At 43.6% G+C, this 17,807-nt stretch overlaps 1 protein-coding gene across 2 annotated transcripts in view; it reads left to right on the plus strand.

Moving 5' to 3' along the window:
* The window catches only part of CPNE4 (copine 4), a 407,594-nt gene that overhangs the window by 349,980 nt on the left and 39,807 nt on the right, over positions 1–17,807 (plus strand). For both annotated transcript variants that reach the window (XM_053669575.1, XM_037143900.2), the window contains exons 8-9: positions 10,614–10,712; positions 16,958–17,044. In XM_053669575.1, coding sequence (XP_053525550.1) covers positions 10,614–10,712; positions 16,958–17,044 — 186 coding nt within the window. The remainder of the gene's footprint in view (positions 1–10,613; positions 10,713–16,957; positions 17,045–17,807) is intronic.

Here is a 17,807-nt window from a genome sequence, read left to right on the forward strand (position 1 = left end):
TTTTTTTATTTACCAGTTGGCCATTTGGATATCTTTTTTGAATAAATGTCTGTTTTGTCCCTTGACCATTTTTTAATGAGGTTATTTGTTTGGGTCTTTTTTTTAAAAAAAAAAAACCTATTGACCTATAGAAGTTTCTTATATATTTCAGAAATTCATCTTTTACCAGATATATAGTTTGCAAATATGTTCTTCCACTGTGTAGGCTGCCTATTCATTTTTAGGTTTCCTTTGCTGTGCAGGAGATTTTTAGTTTGATGTGGTTCCACTTTTGCTTTTGTTGCCTGTGCTTTTGGTATCACAGCCAAGAAATCATTGCCAAGCTAATGTCAAAAGGATTTTTCTCAAGTTTCCTTCTGAGCGTTTTACATTTTCAGGTCTTGTGTTTAAGTCTTTTATCCATTGAGTTGATTTTTGTGTGTGGTGTAAGATAGGAATCCAGTTCCTTTTTTTTTTACATGTAGATATCCAGGTTTCCCAAAATCATTTGTTGAAGGGACTACCCAGTACCCATTGTGTGTTCTTGACAACCTTGTCAAATATCACTTGGCCATATATGCATGGTTTTCTTCTTAAGCTCTCTATCCTGTTCTATCAGCCTATAGATCTTTATGCAAGTACCATGCTATTTTGATTACTGTAACTTTGTATTTTATTTTGAAATCAGGAAGTGATATCTCCAGCTTTGTTCTCTCTCTCTCAAGATTGCTTTTGTAATTCTGGATTGACAGAATTCAACACAATTTCATGATAAAATTCTCAACAAGCTAGGTATAGAAGGAATACACCTCGGCATAGTGAAGAACACATAGGGCAATCCCTCAGCTAACATTGTTCTCAGTGGTGAAAAATTTAAAGCGTTTTCTCTAAGATCAGAAATAAGACAAGGTTGCCCACTATTGCCACTTCTATTCGATTAGTAGTGGAAGTTCTAGCCAGTCCTAATCAAGTATGCAACAAAAAGAAATTTTAAAAAATCTAAATAGGAACGAAGTAAAATTATCTGTTTTCAGATGACATAATACAATTCATAGAAAACCTTATGGAGTTTACAAAAAAACCTGTTAGTATAAATTAATTCAGTAAATTTGCAGGATACAGAATTAACCTATAGAAGTCAGTAGTGTTTCATTACTCACAGTAAACCACCCAAAAAGGAAATTTAAAAAACAGTATCAAATAGATAAAGTAGTGATCCACACACATACACACACAAAACTGAATATCATTCACCTGTGAGAAAGAAGAAAATCCTGCCACTTGCTACAATATGGATGGGCCTTGAGAGCATGATGCCAAGTGAGATAAGTCAGACAGACAAACAGAAACACTCTGCTAGCTCACTTTTGGGTGGAATCTACAACAACATAACATGGAGGAACAGAAAGCAGAATGGTGATTATTGTGGTTACTAGCAACTGGTGGTGGAGGAACTGGCGAGATGCTGGTCAAAGGTGCACACTTGTGGTGAAAAGATGAGTAAGTCCCGGGGACTGAATGCACAGCATTCTGGTTATAGACCACAATGCTATACTATATTATGTACTTCAAAGTTGCTAAAATACTGGATCTTAAATGTTCTCACCAGAAAAGAAATGATAATTATGTGACCTGATGGAGGTGTTAGCTAATGCTACCTCGGTAACTATATTGCAATATATAGATGCATCATATCAACACATTGTATACCTTAAACTTGGCCCATGTTACATGTCAATGATAGCTTAATAAGAAAAAAAGGAAAAGAAAGAACACAATCTCTTACAATAGCATCAAAAAGATTAAAATACTTAAAAATAAACAAAGTGGTGACACTGCACCCTGAAAACTAAGAAATTCTGATGAAAAAAATTACAGGAGACACAAATAGAGAGGCATCTATGTTCACGAATTGGGAGACTTAATGTCGTTAAAAATATTCATAGTACCCTACAGATTCAGTGTTATCACCTTGAAAATTCAATGGCATTCTTGCAGAAATAGAAAAAAAATATCCTAAATCATGGAACCACAAAATCTGTACTTTAAAAACAGCTGATTGTGAGCTGGTTAACTATGTCTGCAAAACATATTCCCTTCAACACCTGGATTAGTATGTGATTAAATACCTGGGGGCTGTAATGTAGCCACAGTGACACATAAAACTGGCCATCCCAAGAGGCCACTGAGCAGTAAGCTGGCACCACTGCTGAACACACCCTTCTTCTAATGGGTTCAGTGCAACTGTGAAATTAGAGTAGGAGGGAGTAACTTGACCACTCCATGCACATCTGCCCACGCATTTCACAAACGAAGCCGAGAGCCCAGGCACAGTGCACGCACTGTTGCCTCTGAGTCCTTCTGCAGAGGAACAGTGATCAGCTTCTCCATGCTGCTTGATGTGTTCATTGAGCCTTGGAGGGTTGCTCCGGCCCGCGGAGCAATCAACTGGGGCTCGACCACCTACCTAGAACAAATGAGTTGGGGGGACAAGAGGCGCGAAGAATGGCAGCAAGACAAAAGATTCTGATCAAGCTGCAAACTTTATTTTTCCGAACTGGGTGTATATATATAGGGGGGAGGGAGAGGAAGGAGATTAGGTTGCTTGCTATTGGCTAGCTTGAGACAAAGAAGGGCCCGCTTATTGATTACTTGGGTGCAACTGGTACTCGTGGACACCTCATGTGCCTGTAGCCGATTGGCTTGGGGAGTGCATGCACACCTCATGCACCTGTAGCCGATTGGCTTGGGGAGCGCATGCACACCTCATTTACCTGTAGCCGATTGGCTTTGTGGAGCGCACAGGTTCCTGTAATCAATGCAATGTTTTTAGCTAGAAGCCAGGTGTAAGGTTCCCAACATCTGCTCCCCTTTTTATTACTTTGAGGGCGAGGAGAATGTAGGTAGGGTAGACTTTAACCGGCTGGGGGAGGCAGAGGCCTGACTCCTCCTGGGCTCATTCTGAGCTTTAGGGTACCTTTTGGGAGGAGAGGAGTTGGGTACCAACCTCTTTGCAAGTCAGCTTACCTCTCAGGAGACTCGAAGTGGCCGTATGTACAGGCCTCTCCTTGCAGTGCTTTGCCTTGCACCCAGCGGTGTCTATCACAGCTACTTGGCTGTGAAGCATACCTTCGAGGGTTATGCTGCTCCCGCAGGAGGGGAACCTGGCAGGAATCGTGGGCTAGCACCCCAGCGGCTGTACGGCTCAGAGTCCGCTCCATGTTCCAGCATTTCTAATTGTTGATAGTGCACCTGAATAGGTCTTCCTAGTACACTGTTAAGTTGGTCTTTGACTAAGTTGGTTATACGTCTAAGAATCCAGGGGGCAAAAGAGAGGATGAGGGTGATAGAAACTAAAGGTCCTAAGAGGGGAAGGGGGTAGGGAAGAATTCCGTTAAGTCCACCCCAAAGGGGGTGTTCGGAAAGTTCTTTTCTTCTTTTTTCTAAGTCTTCTCGTAACTGTTTTATCTTGTCTCGGACGATGCCTGGTTTGTTGACATAGAAGCAGCAGTGTTCCTGTAAAGCCAAACAGATACCTCCCTGTTCTGCAGTAAGTAAATCTAGACCTCGTCTGTTTTGAAGGACAACTTCTGCTAGGGAGTCTGCTTGGTCTTGGATGTCACTAATGGTACCGGACAGAGCCTGGACATCATCAATTAGTTGTTTAGAGAGCTTTGTGTATGAATGGACTGCGACTCCCAATCGTGCAGTCCCTGTGGCAACTGCTCCAGAGACACCTAATCCAACTAATAAGGGTATGAATGTTAATGCTCTTTTTGTCGCCCCGCAATATGGTCTAAGCTGGGAATGGGGACAGGCTCGTCTCCGGGGAGAATATCTATATCTGGTAGTAAGGTAGCCAAGACACATAGCCCGGTCCAGTTAGCGGGCAAGGCTGAAAAAGGCTAGGTTGTTTCCACAAACGAATATTTGTCCATGACCTGGGCAAAGGGGGTTACTATAATTGGTTATGCTGCTACAACTAGTAAATTCTATAAAGCCGACAGGAATGTCGAAGCTATTATTTTGAGCTATGCCTTGTAAGCACGGGGAGGGTGGAAATATTGTAGGTTGGACTTTAAAAGGTAAACTAGGGTTACATTGTAGCTGTGATTCATTAAGGGTGGATATATTGACAGGAATAGCTAAAGGCATGGGAGTGCCTAGGCTCATACATAACCAGCAATCCTTGGCTAGGTGAGGGTTAGATATGTTAAGAGCTTGATGTGTGGCTATTAAAATGTCAGCAGTCTGGGTATCTAGGTCTACTCCTCGCGGTTTGGGGAAAGTGAGTAATTCAGTGGGGGGTGGATACGGTCAAATCAGTGAATTCTTTAGCCACAGCCTTGATTTCTCGAATGAGAATTAAGGCTTCTTGAATGGAGGTTTTTTGGAGAAGGGGTTTTTGGTGGATTGTTGGTGGCTCGGGGTTGTTTAGAATGGGGGCTAGAATACGGGTGGCTGCGAGCGGTAGGTTTGAGGGTGCATAGGGGGGCGGCCGAAAAGCTGGGAGATCTTTAAGTAAGGGGCAGAAGAGAGAGGAGGCCAGTCAAGGTTATTGTAAGAAGCTGCCTCTTTTTCCAGTTCGGCCTCTTCTGCTGGGTTTAATTGGTCGACATGGTTATTTGAGGAATTACGGGAAGGGTTAGGGGTTTTTTAATCTCTTCCTCTATGTTAATAGAAATTGAGGGGCAAATTGAGGGGGCCCTCTAAGGGGGCCGAGATTGATTTTTTAGAACTTCTTTTCCCTCTTTACAGAGGCTCTGGACATCCAGAGAATGCCCATGAGTGACTAAGATTTCTTTAATAAGATTAAAATAACTGAAGGCGGTGATGGGGACGGTCTGGGGGCCAGAGATTCGATAATAGTCATTAAGGCAATCTCCGACCTGGTTCCAACACTGCGGGTCAATCGTCCCCTCTTGGGGGAACCAGGGGCACATTTTGAATATAAAGTCAAAAAATAAAACTAAATCCTTTTTCTTAACTCGAGTTCCTCGCACCTTGAGTGTTTGCTTTAATCTACTTATAAAAATATCACTTTGTGAACATGCTTGTCCCATGATTGGGGGCCTTACCTGGCCGAGTTCGCCGTCGAGGGGAGGGGGCTCCTGGATCTGTCTCGCGGTGAGTAGTCGCGGCGATCCAATCTGTGCGGGGAAGTCACTGGCGGGGACGGCGCTTTGTTCCGGCGGCTATCGGGCCCCACGTTGGGCGCCACTTGCTCCGGCCCGCGGAGCAATCAACTGGGGCTCGACCACCTACCTAGAACAAATGAGTTGGGGGGACAAGAGGCGCGAAGAATGGCAGCAAGACAAAAGATTCTGATCAAGCTGCAAACTTTATTTTTCCGAACTGGGTGTATATATATAGGGGGGAGGGAGAGGAAGGAGATTAGGTTGCTTGCTATTGGCTAGCTTGAGACAAAGAAGGGCCCGCTTATTGATTACTTGGGTGCAACTGGTACTCGTGGACACCTCATGTGCCTGTAGCCGATTGGCTTGGGGAGTGCATGCACACCTCATGCACCTGTAGCCGATTGGCTTGGGGAGCGCATGCACACCTCATTTACCTGTAGCCGATTGGCTTTGTGGAGCGCACAGGTTCCTGTAATCAATGCAATGTTTTTAGCTAGAAGCCAGGTGTAAGGTTCCCAACAGAGGGTCCCAGCAGTTCACAGCTTCAATCAAAGATGGGGGCTTTTTACACAGAGTAGACTGAAGAGACCTTCACTATGAATTCCTGCTTCCATTCAGAGGCATGTGATAGAACAGAAAAAGATCAGCTATGGCACCCAACACCTGGATTCAAATCCATCTTGGTCACTTTCCAAGTGTCCAATCAAGTCACTTAACCTCTCTAAAGCTGTGAATGACACCTATGAATGGCATTTTCCTGTAAAGGGTAATAATAATATTGTCTTTCAATGCTATCATAAAGGATTAAACACCATAACACATTGATCAGTTAAGACAAACTATGAAGTTCAGCATCTTTTAGTTCAAAGATACCTGGTGTTAGCTGTGTGGTCTAGGGACACTCACTTCACCTCTCTGTGCCTTGGTTACCTCAGCTGTAAAATGAGCAGAATTATAAACTGTTCTGGGGATGAGTTGAGTTGATATATATGAGGTGCTCAAAGCAGTACATAGATATTAAGTCTGGTACCTAGTAAGCATTCGTGTGTTTTAATTATTATAATTTGGTATTTGTTGTAGTGATAAAATCAGGGAGGCAGAAAACCTGGATTTTCAGCCCCAGCCATGCACTTGGTCCAAATCACCAAGTGAGAAAAAGGAGCAGGTATTGAGCAGCAGTCACTTTACTTCCCTGCCATCACTCTCCTTCTGTGTAAATTGAGGGAACTGACAAGACCATCTGTCCAGCTCAGACATTTCAAGACCACCTAAACTCCACTGTAAGCTGTAGGAACTCAAGGAGTCTCGGTGGCTTGTAGCTAGTTTTGAGCTTCTGATCGCTCGCAGATCTGTCAAGACTCCCTCATTGATTCACATCAAGATCACCGCCTGTCTCAGTGTTTCTGCAGAGCCGCTGATGTGTTTACTCTCCACCAAGACATGTTCCTCTGCCAGCCATGCCAGAGCTGCTACAAGCCAGCTTCCTGGCAGGGAGAGAGGGAAAGATAGTGTTTTTATTTTTCTGCCTCGCTATGTCTCCCTTCCTTTGGGATTCTTTCTGAGAAAGGTCAAAACAGAATTCTGCAGCCGCCTTGATGAGAAATGCCAGCTGACTGAAGAAGCTGGGCCCGTGTAAGGGCGGTGCCTGCCCCTGGGAGGCCCCCACTGGAGTCCTGTCAAGCCTGACTCATCCCCCAGCTCCATGGTCACTCCCTTTCTGCCCCAGGGAGAGAGCATGTTATAAATACCTCGACTGCTGTGGTTGGCAGATGGAGGGGAGGACAGTAACTGAAGTGTGATGGGATATTAAGAAAGAACAAAGAAGCAGGGTAAGAAGTTTTGCTTAAGTTTGACAAATCAGAGTAGTCCGTCCATCCGCTCTTGTTTTCTTCATATTCTGCTGTGGCTAGGGAGGCTGGAAGTTACACCCACTCTCCTAGAAAGGAGGGAACTTCCACCCTATTTCCCAATGCAGTGGAGTGTGAAAAAGGCTGCCTCTGCCTCTTTTTATATATTTTTAATTACAGTTTACATTCAGCATTATTCTGTTTGTTTCAGGTATACAGTATAGTACTTAGACAATCATGTACTTTATAGAGTGGTTTTCCCTCCTATTTCGAGCACCCACCTGTCCCTGTACAGAGTTATTATGGTATTATTGACCGTGTTCCCTCTACTGTAATTCACATCCCTGTGACTATTTTGTAATTACCAGTCTGCACTTGTCAATCCACTTTCTTCCTTCTATTTACTTCTGCCTGCACCACCTTCTTATTTGCTCCTCCCCAAAGGTTGAAGAGGGAGGACGTGAGAGTCTGACGCAGGCGGTCTGTGACTGTATTTACTACCAGGCAGAGCTGTGAGCCTTGAAGGAGGGTCCCAGGAACCAGCCTGCTTTTCTTTTCTATGTCCAAGCCCAGAAAGCCTTCTTCTGTTTCTTGTGCCAGATAACAAATATGTGTCAGGCTTAGTAAGGAGGGACGGACAAACAGAGAAAAAGCACTTGGTTGGAAGGAACTGTGGGTCAACAGTGTTTGACTATGTGAGGTTCACAGTGCACATCCTGAGCAGTTTCTCCAAGTGGCTGGGTCATTGATGGCTTCCACTGTCCATTAGAATAAGTAAGGTAGAACTTCATCTTACCTTGAATGAAAAGGGGTTCTTATCACTTCCACCAAAGCTACCTTGCACTGTTGGGCGTTTCAGCCAGGAGGAGCTAAGCCTTTCATTGACTTTTTGCAACCTGTACAACTATAACTCGTCTGAGAAACAAGCTCGGTGAACATCCCACCCACTCCTCTGTAGCATTCTCTTTTTGACTTTCTCTACTACATTTTATGCATCTAGTCCTGCAGTTTCTATTTGAACATTTCCAGCAATAAAACAATCTTTCACGGGTTATTTTGTTTTTAGACTGGTATAACTATTGGCAATTGCTTTCTTTGTGTCTTCCTTAAAAATTCCTCATGAAATTTTTTCCCCTTTTGGAGTCAAAAATCCAAACCCCCTTTTCTATGACAGTGTTTTAAGTACCAACGAGTTCTTACACTAGGTTATGCTGTAGTGATCCCGGGGGCTGGGAACAAGGGCAGCTTTGTACTTGTACACCCACGTGTCCTTCATGGATCATCTGGAGTCCACTGCAGGGCATTGCCCTCAGGAGGGACTCAGGTTGACAGAACAGCTACGACTACTAGTTTGCTTTCAGCAGCTACCAACTGAGTGAGCATACAATGGCCAAAGAGTTAGTGTCGACCAAGTAATGATTTTAACTGAATTTTAACTTTTATTCTTCAACTTCTGGGGCTCAAACTTTCTTTCCAAATCTAATAAGATATCTGGAACTCCAATTCCAGGTCACTGCAGAAGTTGACCTTCCTCCCCAGCATGTCTCTGAAGTTCTACTCTTAGGACTCATCTGTCAAGCTCCTTCTCCACAGTCCTGCTCCCCACCCAATTTTCAACCACAGTGTGGGCCATCTCGTGCTGCTCTCTGGTGTCTTTGTCCCCAAACATGGATACAGCCCTTCTCCTTTATTCTCCAAGTCACCACCAGCATAATGCTGTTACTGATAGCAGATTCCTTGGAGTGTCAGGGTAATGGTAGAGAAGTGAAGAGGGGCGTGGAGGGATATGTAAATCACTTGACATTGAAAGTTTTACATCACAGTTTCCAAAGTTCCCTACCTGTCTCTCACCTCCTCCCAGTCCAATGTGAGGCCCATCTCCAGCCTCCAGTGAATCCTGCCCTTGTTTCTTCTCAACTCACATCCCTGAGCCCACCCCCAACCCACTCCTTACAAAAGGAAAGCTCAACTTCGCCATTTCTTTATTTAGCAGAGCAATTTAGCTCCCTTTGTCTTAACCTCTTCCATTCTGAGTTATTCTAATCCATTCTCTTTCATAACAAAGGGCTTATTCATAAACTTTGTAAGTAAAATAATCTACCAAAGCCTCCACAGTGGAAGAGAGAACAAAAGCTGAGAAATTAGTTAGTTTTTCTTTAAGATGCCTAAAAATTTCTTAGCAAATGCTTTTGATTCCAACCAACCTCATTTAGAAAAACTTTAAAATACAGTAAGCATAAATTATAAAGGGTGTGTTTGGGGATATTTAGGGAGTAAGGTCATGTAAGGCCCTGGAAAGCCCATTACCTATATACGTTTTGATATGAGCAGGGCATGAGCGTGAGCAGTGGACTCTGGGTGGTAGGGTAGCAGGAGGGCGGCATGGAAACCAGGAGGAGGCAGTGATGCAGGTGGGCAGGGGCAGAAGGAAGGGAGAGAGGTGCTAAAATCAAGCCTGATTTAGAAAACAGAATGCCCCGGAGTTGGTGTGGGAGAGTGAGGGCAGAGAGGAATATCGGGAATGATGATACCTAGTTTTCTTTTTGTAGCAACGGGGTGAGTGTTGGTACAATTTGCTGTGATAGAAAATAAATGAGCAGGAATAAATTAAGGGGGGGAATTACGTTTCATTTTAGACATATTTTATTTTAGGCTTGTGGGGTATCCCATAGGATCAAAGAAAAGATTCAAAACATGGGTTTTCCGGTGGGATGTGCATTCTGAGGTAGGACTGTGCAGTCTCTTGGGACCCCAACATTCCAGGGCAAACATCTGAATAAAAGGTCCCCTTTGCTGCCTTGATCTCATTTGAGGGTTGGGACTTCCTTGATGCAAATCACTGGTGTAAGATGTAAAAGCTCTGTCTAACATACTTGAGACCCTAGTCCAGCCTCAGCCCTGGAAAAACATGGAAACTTCCTCTTCACCTAAGCATATATATCCAAACATATGGCTGGCAGCTATTTCATCTGAGTCACTCAGCAAGGTGTTGCCTGGGAGCCCAGAAACATCTTATACGTGATGGATGCCTGATATTTACCAGTGTGACTTGTCACCATTTTCCACCCCTTTCAAATGTGGGTACAGTTAAAGATTTCACAGTTTCACCTTCTTACTCATTTTTCTTAACATCACTCTTTTGCCTTCAGGAAAAAAATATAGGAAAGAAAATGTGATTAATATGCTCTCATTCCTAGCACTAAACTTAAGCTGTTACTGTAGAAACTCCGGCATGGACTCAGGCATCTGATTCCAGCTGTGCCCCAGGGAGGCCATCTGCTGTGGGGAAAGAACACTGGAGTGGGGGTCAGGACACCTGCCTTCAAACTCCAGGTTTTCATTCACTAGGTGGTCCCTTTGGCAAGTCACTTATCTCCCTTTTGGTCTTACTGGTCTTATCCGAAAAATACACAGATTATTGGCCACTGCTATACCACAGGCTGCTTGGAGATGGTGGCACAAAGGCTACCTCAAGTCCACGGCAACTAAAGGAATGTTGCACAGCACATGCCACAGTCCTAGACTGCTGGGCTTTTGTTCCCGACCAGGCATGTTCTCATCATGTTTGCACTGCCTTCAGCTACTGTGGGTGCATTCTTAATTTAAACAAACAAACAAACCAAAAAAAAGAAACCCTTTTCTCTTACAGTGCATAGTGTGGGACTGGGACTCCAACGGCAAACATGACTTCATCGGAGAATTCACCTCGACATTCAAGGAGATGAGGGGAGCGATGGAAGGAAAGCAGGTATGCGGTCAACCACTTGTGATATTTTTCCAGACACTTCTCTCATGATGCACCCAGGTACACATAAGCAGCTGCAGGTGAGATGTCAATACATGATTAAAAGGGATGAGAGGAGAGCATGGTGGGATTTGAGTACCTGGCTTCAGATACTACCCCAACCCAAAGCAGCTGGGGTAACCTTGGACAAGACACCACCCCAATGTGGTACAGCTTCTCCATCAGGTAAATGAAGAGGTTAGATGAGAGTAGTTCTAATTTCCTTTAGCTGTGTAGCCCTAGACAAGTGATTTAATCTCTCTGTGCCTTGGCTTTCTCACCTAAAAAAATGTGGCAATTGTACCACTTTCATAAAATTTTGTGAAGATTAGTACGTTTACCAGAGTACCTTGTACCAAGCTAGAACTTTCAAAATATCTGCTGTTAGTAGGAATATTCTTTCTAGCTCTACATTTCCATGGCTTGGTAACATAGGCCACACATTTAATGCTTTGAAGAGATTATTTGATCCCTCCAAAGATTTTGTGGGCACCAGATCTTCATCAAGTTCCACCTTTTTATTCTTTGGGTGCCGAGACATGTCCCCACACTGTCAGGTGCCACAGAGGCACACAGGGGTTTCCTAGTACCACGCAAGAACCTAAACCTCTGTGCTCTCGCTTTTATACACACATAGATATCAATTTATCAGTCAGTTGCTGTCATCTAGATGTACATGTAACTTCTGCTCTTACCTGCCCTTTGATGTTCACCTGCCCAACTTCCAGCTGCAGAACCTAAATCTCGTTGCCTGAGGGCTTTCTCTGGCTGCTGCAACCTACTCTGCCCACTCCCAAGTGGGTGGCAGTGTTGGGGGAGGGTAACACCAGCCAGAGAGCAGCCCTCAACAAGTAATTAACAGGAGTTGAAGTATAAAAGGGGCAAACCTCTGAGCTGTGTACTGTGCGGTTTCCCAGCAGTACCTGCTTGCCCACAGAGGCAGCTGATTTTTTGCCTGCCTCCCTCTGTTAATTTCCCACTTTATTGGTACTTCCTGATATTATCTCCCAGGTGAGCTACATGCAGTAAATTCTTGCTTGGTTTCTGGGGAAACTCAAACCAAAATACCTGACATTCTTCCTCTGCAGCCAGTCTTCCACATGGAATAGAAAGGAATGGCAGCAATGGCTTTAACAGAGGTCTTTTCCCTTAGAGATAAGACCCTGCCCCTGATCTGGTCAGAAGTGTAGAGGAGATATGCCAAGTCATTGTTCAAGTCTCTTATTTTAGATGTGAGATCAAGATATAACCAGGCTGGATGGAAATAAACTGAATTGTGTAGAATCAGAAGCTTCACCTGAATCAGACCTTCTGTTGAATACACACCTTTGGCCTGGAAACTCAAAAGCAGCTGTCTGAACAATTGCAACAAAACCTGCTTTACCTGCTCTGCTGTGTACTGGGTGCTACAAGACACTGGCTGACACACAGAGACCTTCATCTGCAAGCAGGCACGCACAGTTTGGGGCCACAATGAAAACCAGCATTGAGTTGTCAGTCAAGTCACTTCCAGGGTAAAAAGGAATATAGCCAGAGAAATCTCTCCACTGAATGTACTGGATAAGGCTCTGTGGAGCTAATAAATCAATGACAGCTTTTGACATCCCCTGCTAGAGCTCTAAAGAGGTTTACACAATGTTGCCTCATTCTTGTATACAAATAAGAATATTCAAATTAATACATACGAGAACTGTTTCATCTTGAGGCTCCTTAGAGGGTGTTAAAAGTAAAGTGATAACATATGTCACAATTGAAGAACACCAAAACCTGATGCCTTCAAAGTAACAGAAATAAATCTTAAAGTCTCACTGAGGAAATGGACCATATGCTGCTGTATTTTTCTGTATCCCTGAGATGCCAAAAAGATTTTAGTCCAACCTCCCAGCCCCTGTTTTGACACATTTGCACTGTGGAAACTGTTTCCTTATTTGGTTTTACCAACATTGATAGTTGTTGAGGAGCACCTACTAAGTGCCAGGCATAACGATGCCACCTCTAGTTGTGCCATGACTGTGCATCAGAGGAAACGGTAAGCACAAATCAAATAAACAAAACAATAAACATGCAGTTAGAACTTGTGACAAATGATATAAAAACTGAACCAGTTGTTATAAAGCTGTGATATAGAAGAGATAATCTGAAAAAGTGACATTTAAGTTCAGGGTCTTTAAACATGAAAAGAAGTCACCCATGTAACAAGCAAGGGAAAAGTATTTCAGACCGAGGGAACAGCATGCAAAGTATTGAGTTAAGAAAGAGGTTGGAGCTCTTCAGGATCTGGAAAGAGCCCATTGTATCTGGAGCAGAAGGGCAAGGGAGTCGGGCACAAGATGTAAAAGCCAGAGGCAGAGGCCAGGAAAAGGAGATTCTGATAGTTCAGGAAAAAGGGGGAGTTGGGGCTTTCTTTTCTAATCATAATGAGGGTACTCTAAAACTGTGCTGATACAGTGGCCACTATCCACATGTGACTATTTAAATTTTAATTTTAACTACTTAAAATTTTAATTCCTCAGTCACACTAGCCACATTTCACATACTCAATAGCCTCATGTGGCTAGTAGCTTCAGTATTGGCTGCTGCAGGTATGGACTACTTCCACCGTTGCAGAAAGTTCTACTGGACAGTGCTGCAAAGGAGTGTAGGCAAGAGAATGACAAGATTGGGCTTAATTCTTTGAAGATTACTTTGGCTACTTTGTAGGTAATGAATTACAGAGAGAGGGCAGAAAGATCTGTTTAGAAGCTAAAACTATAGGCAAGACAAGATGTGACAATGACTTGCACTAAAAACAAAAGGTGATAATCAAGGTGGAGGGACGTGGAGAGATGTAAGAACAATTTTGGAGATAGCAGCTACAAGATTTGTTGGGGAGTTCTGTCTGAAGGGAAGGGGAGTAAGCAAAGAATGACTTGAGGATGGATGGGTACATGCTGGCACCTTTTCCCGAGTGAGGCAGTCTTATTTCAGGGAAGTCCAGTTTGGGATGAAGGTTCAGAATTGAGTCTGGGGGCGTGGCATTCAGAGAACTTACCTGGAGATGTGTTTTAGGAGCCCTAAACAATGAGGTAGTATTTAAAGTCAGGAGAATGGATGAATACACTTGTGGAGAAAAGATAGAAGAGCTAAGAGGGGAGGCCTAAATGCTGTGGCAGAGACAGAAAGACAGACATGTAGAGACAAAGAGACAGAAAGACATGTAGAGATAGAGAGACAAAGAGATATCTTTCAAGCTTTTTCCTGTGAGAGTTAAGGTCGTTCAGGTAGAGAGTAAATTCTTGATCAGCTCTGATTAATTCCTAGGTAGCCTTTGTGAACGTGCTTGGTTTGAGGTGGCCAAAAGGGAAATATAAAGGAATAAATGGGAGAGCTCCTCCAAGACACTCCTAGAGGTGAACGCGATGACTTATAGGCCAGGCTTTGGAGTGAGGCTGGTGTGGTCTGATCCCAGCTCCTCCAGTGACCACCTGTGTGGCTGAGCCTCTTCTCTGAGCCCCTTCTTTTGTCTAGAAAAGTGAGCCTTACAGGGAGTTAAGTGGGATGGTAGATAGAAAGTAAAAAGCCCACAGCTACATGACAGTTTCATGCCAAGACAAACACAGGCCATTTAGACTTGCTCATTCGGCACCACCTCCCTACCCACCCATCAGGCATAAAGTCCCCAAGTACCTGCCAGTTTTGATTTTGTCCCTGGGAGCTCTCGTCTGGCTGAGCCAACTCATCCTCCACTCTTGGCCCATCTTTGCCTGAGATGGAAATGAGTAAACTTTTTCCTGGGTGGTCATTATAATTCTTAGTAAAACTTGGAATCTAACTCATTCCAAGTTTGTTATGTCCTGCTTGATTGAAAAATTGAGGGTAATAGCAATTATTAAAAATGGCAAAAAAAATCAGCAGATCTAATTTTAGGATCTTTTCTTTCCAACTTCTAGGTAAATCCCTAAGATACTTTTGTGCACTATAACATTAGAGAGAAGCTTTGGAGGAAAGGCAGTTTCAGTGTTGATGGGTTCAGGGGTGGACTTAAGTTCCTTTGCCTGAAATACTAAATCTACTTTGAGACAGAATGGAATCCTTGATTACCAAGTGATGGCCCCATGAAGAATGAATTAGAGGAAAACCCAAGAGAGGAAAGAAAAACAATCATCATGATGGTGGAGAGTTAGGTCTTTTTCAAAATAGGGCTGGAAATCTCCTGATTTCACATTCAGTTTTGATTCTTTTCTCCTTCTTCCCTCCCACCCTTCCTCCCTTCCTGCCTTCCTACCTTCCTTCCATTCTTTTCTTTTTTTAAAATATTTTATTTATTTATTTTTAGAGACAGGGGAAGGGAAGGAGAAAGAGTGGGAGGGAAACATCAATGTGTGGTTGCCTCTCATGTGTCCCCCCATTGGGAACTGGCCTGCAACCCAGGCGTGTGCCCTGACTGGGAATCGAACCAGCGACATTTTGCTTCACAGGCCCGTGCTCAATCTACTGAGCTGCACCAGCCAGCATCTCTTTTTTCTTTTTAATGGAAGGAACCTTAGAGGCCTCTTAACCTGTACAGCATTCCTCTCTTCCAAACCTGTGTGTGGTTATGCAGCCCCTACTGCAACTTCCCCAGTGTTGAGAAACTACTGCATCAGTTATCTATTGCTGAGTAACAGTTTACACCAAAACTTCCTGATGTAAAACAAAAACATTAATATTTACTCATGATTCTCTGGGCTGACAATTTAGGCTGAGTTCAATTGGAATAGCTCTTCTCCGCTACATATGGTGCCAACTGAATTTACTTATGCATTTTTGCCTCAGCAGTTGGAACTTTTCCATGTGCTTTTATTCACCAAGAAACCATCCTAAGCTTTTTTCACATGGTGGTGAGAACTTCCCAGCAGCAAGCCCCGATATAAAGGTACTTTTCAATCCTCTGCTCCTATCACTTCTGCTGGTGTTCCATTGGTCAAAGAAGCCACCTGACTAATCTCAGCATCTCTGTGGGAGCAAACCACACAAATGCAAGGACACTGAGAAGAATGGATCTCTGTGGGCCAGTGCTCTATCAGTCCAACCTATTCATTCTGCCTCAGACAGAGATCACTTCATTTTCAGACAAATTTTCAGAGAGTGAAAATTTGTCTCCTGAGTAGAAACCCAAGGATTCAGCTCCCACAGCATGATGGGCAGAAGCGTTCATTGGATGTTTGACTTGCAGTTGACTTTATCTCATGAAGTACTCTGGAGGCTGGAGAGGTTGAGATCTGTTCCCCTAAAAAGCCCCTTAGCTCCCTCCTCAGTCTCCAGACATTCCTGCAGCTCAGATCCTATCCTTCAAAGATCTCTCTTTGGAGATCTAGTGTGTCAATCCATTATTTTAGTGCTCGGTAAACACATCATTATCCCCATGAATTTCTTGTAGCCGGTATTGAACGTTCCTCAGTTTTTCTACCTTTTAAGTCGATTCCCGGGCACTAACACTCAGCACTTGGGTTACTCAACTGAGTGTGTTCGGATCTCTCCTTACCTCTGATGCTTGACTTGACCCTATGAACAGTAAGCTTTTATAAGTGCCAGGCACTGTCCTAAATGTGTTGCATGGATTAATTATTCAATCCACACAATGATCCTATGAGATAGATACAATTATAAGCTACATTTACAATGGATATATCCAAGACATTGAACAATCGAGTACAGTTAACCCTTGAACAACACAGGTTTGAACTGCTTGAGTCCACTTATATGCAGATTTTTTCAGTAAGTAACTGTACTGTTTTCAGTCCATGGTTAGGAGTCTGTGGATGCAGAGGGCTGACTGTGTGCATTGACTTACATTATTTTGTATAGGAAACTTGAGCCATCCACAGATTTTATTATCGTGGGGGTCCTGGAACCAATTCCTTTTGTATACCAAGAGTAGTCAAGTTTTGGAAGAGTCAGAAGTTATACACGGATTTTCAAACAACCTTCACAGGTTTTAAGGGTCAACTGTAATTTGCCAAAGGTCACACAGTTGCAAAGTGAAAGAGCTGGGATTCAAACCAAATAGCCTGATATCAGTCTTACCCTCAAGCACTCCTCTTACATTCACTTTAGATGCAAGGGTTATCACCTGGAGACCATTGGTCAGCCCCCAGTTTCCTCTGCAGCAGCACCTGGGGGCTCAACCTCATCAAATGACTCCGCTTCTTCCTGGACAGGCATTCATGCTGTGAGTTTTCTTGTTGCAGGTGCAGTGGGAGTGCATCAACCCCAAGTACAAAGCCAAGAAGAAGAATTATAAGAACTCGGGCATCGTGATTTTGAATCAATGCAAGGTATGTGCCTAACCTGTCTTTCAGGAGTGCGAAACTAGGGCTGTCTTGAAGGAATAGTTCAGTGGGTAGAGGGAGAGAGTGTCAAGAAGATGTGATCTATTTAAAAGTAAAAATCAGAAAGTCAATGTATTAATGGACGTACAATGTGAAATGTATGCATGGGTGGTCTTGGCACTGTGGTGGCTCAATGCCACCATCCCCTCTACAAGGACAGTCCTGCCCCTAAAGAGAGGAGAGTCCTGATCACAAGTCAGTGTCTTCTCTGCCCTGGACAGCACCAGAGGGGGATACCCAAAGAGGGCAACCGACCTTTCCAAAGCACCTACTATGTGTCTGTCACGGTGTTCAGTGGTTTATGTGTGCCACTTCATTCCTGCTGGAAGGGAACCATGAAAATAAGACAATGGAAAAAGTTCGAAGGGCCTAGAATTTTTTCCCGGAGGGGCTCTAACTTCCCCAAAAAGTCCATATGCTAACAAGGAAACCCATTAAATCACATCTGAGAAAAATTCTGCCGCTGGTTAGTAAGTTATCTTACTTACTAAGTAAGGGTAACTATATTACGTTCTATTTGCTTTTATCACAACCCTGAGATTTCCACTTTCAAATGAGATCAATCACAAGTGGTAAGGTTAAGAGCTGAGATTTTAATCTAGCTTTCTGACTTCACCATATAGGATTTAAGTTCCATCCACTTTCTCACTAAATATGTCAGGTTTCTTCATACAGATTGGCCTCCCAGAGCTGCAGGAGCTGCAGGAGC

The sequence above is a fragment of the Artibeus jamaicensis genome, unplaced genomic scaffold (genome assembly GCF_021234435.1).
Source record: "Artibeus jamaicensis isolate MK-2021 breed Jamaican fruit bat unplaced genomic scaffold, CSHL_Jam_final contig_519, whole genome shotgun sequence".
Classification (NCBI taxonomy): domain Eukaryota; kingdom Metazoa; phylum Chordata; class Mammalia; order Chiroptera; family Phyllostomidae; genus Artibeus; species Artibeus jamaicensis.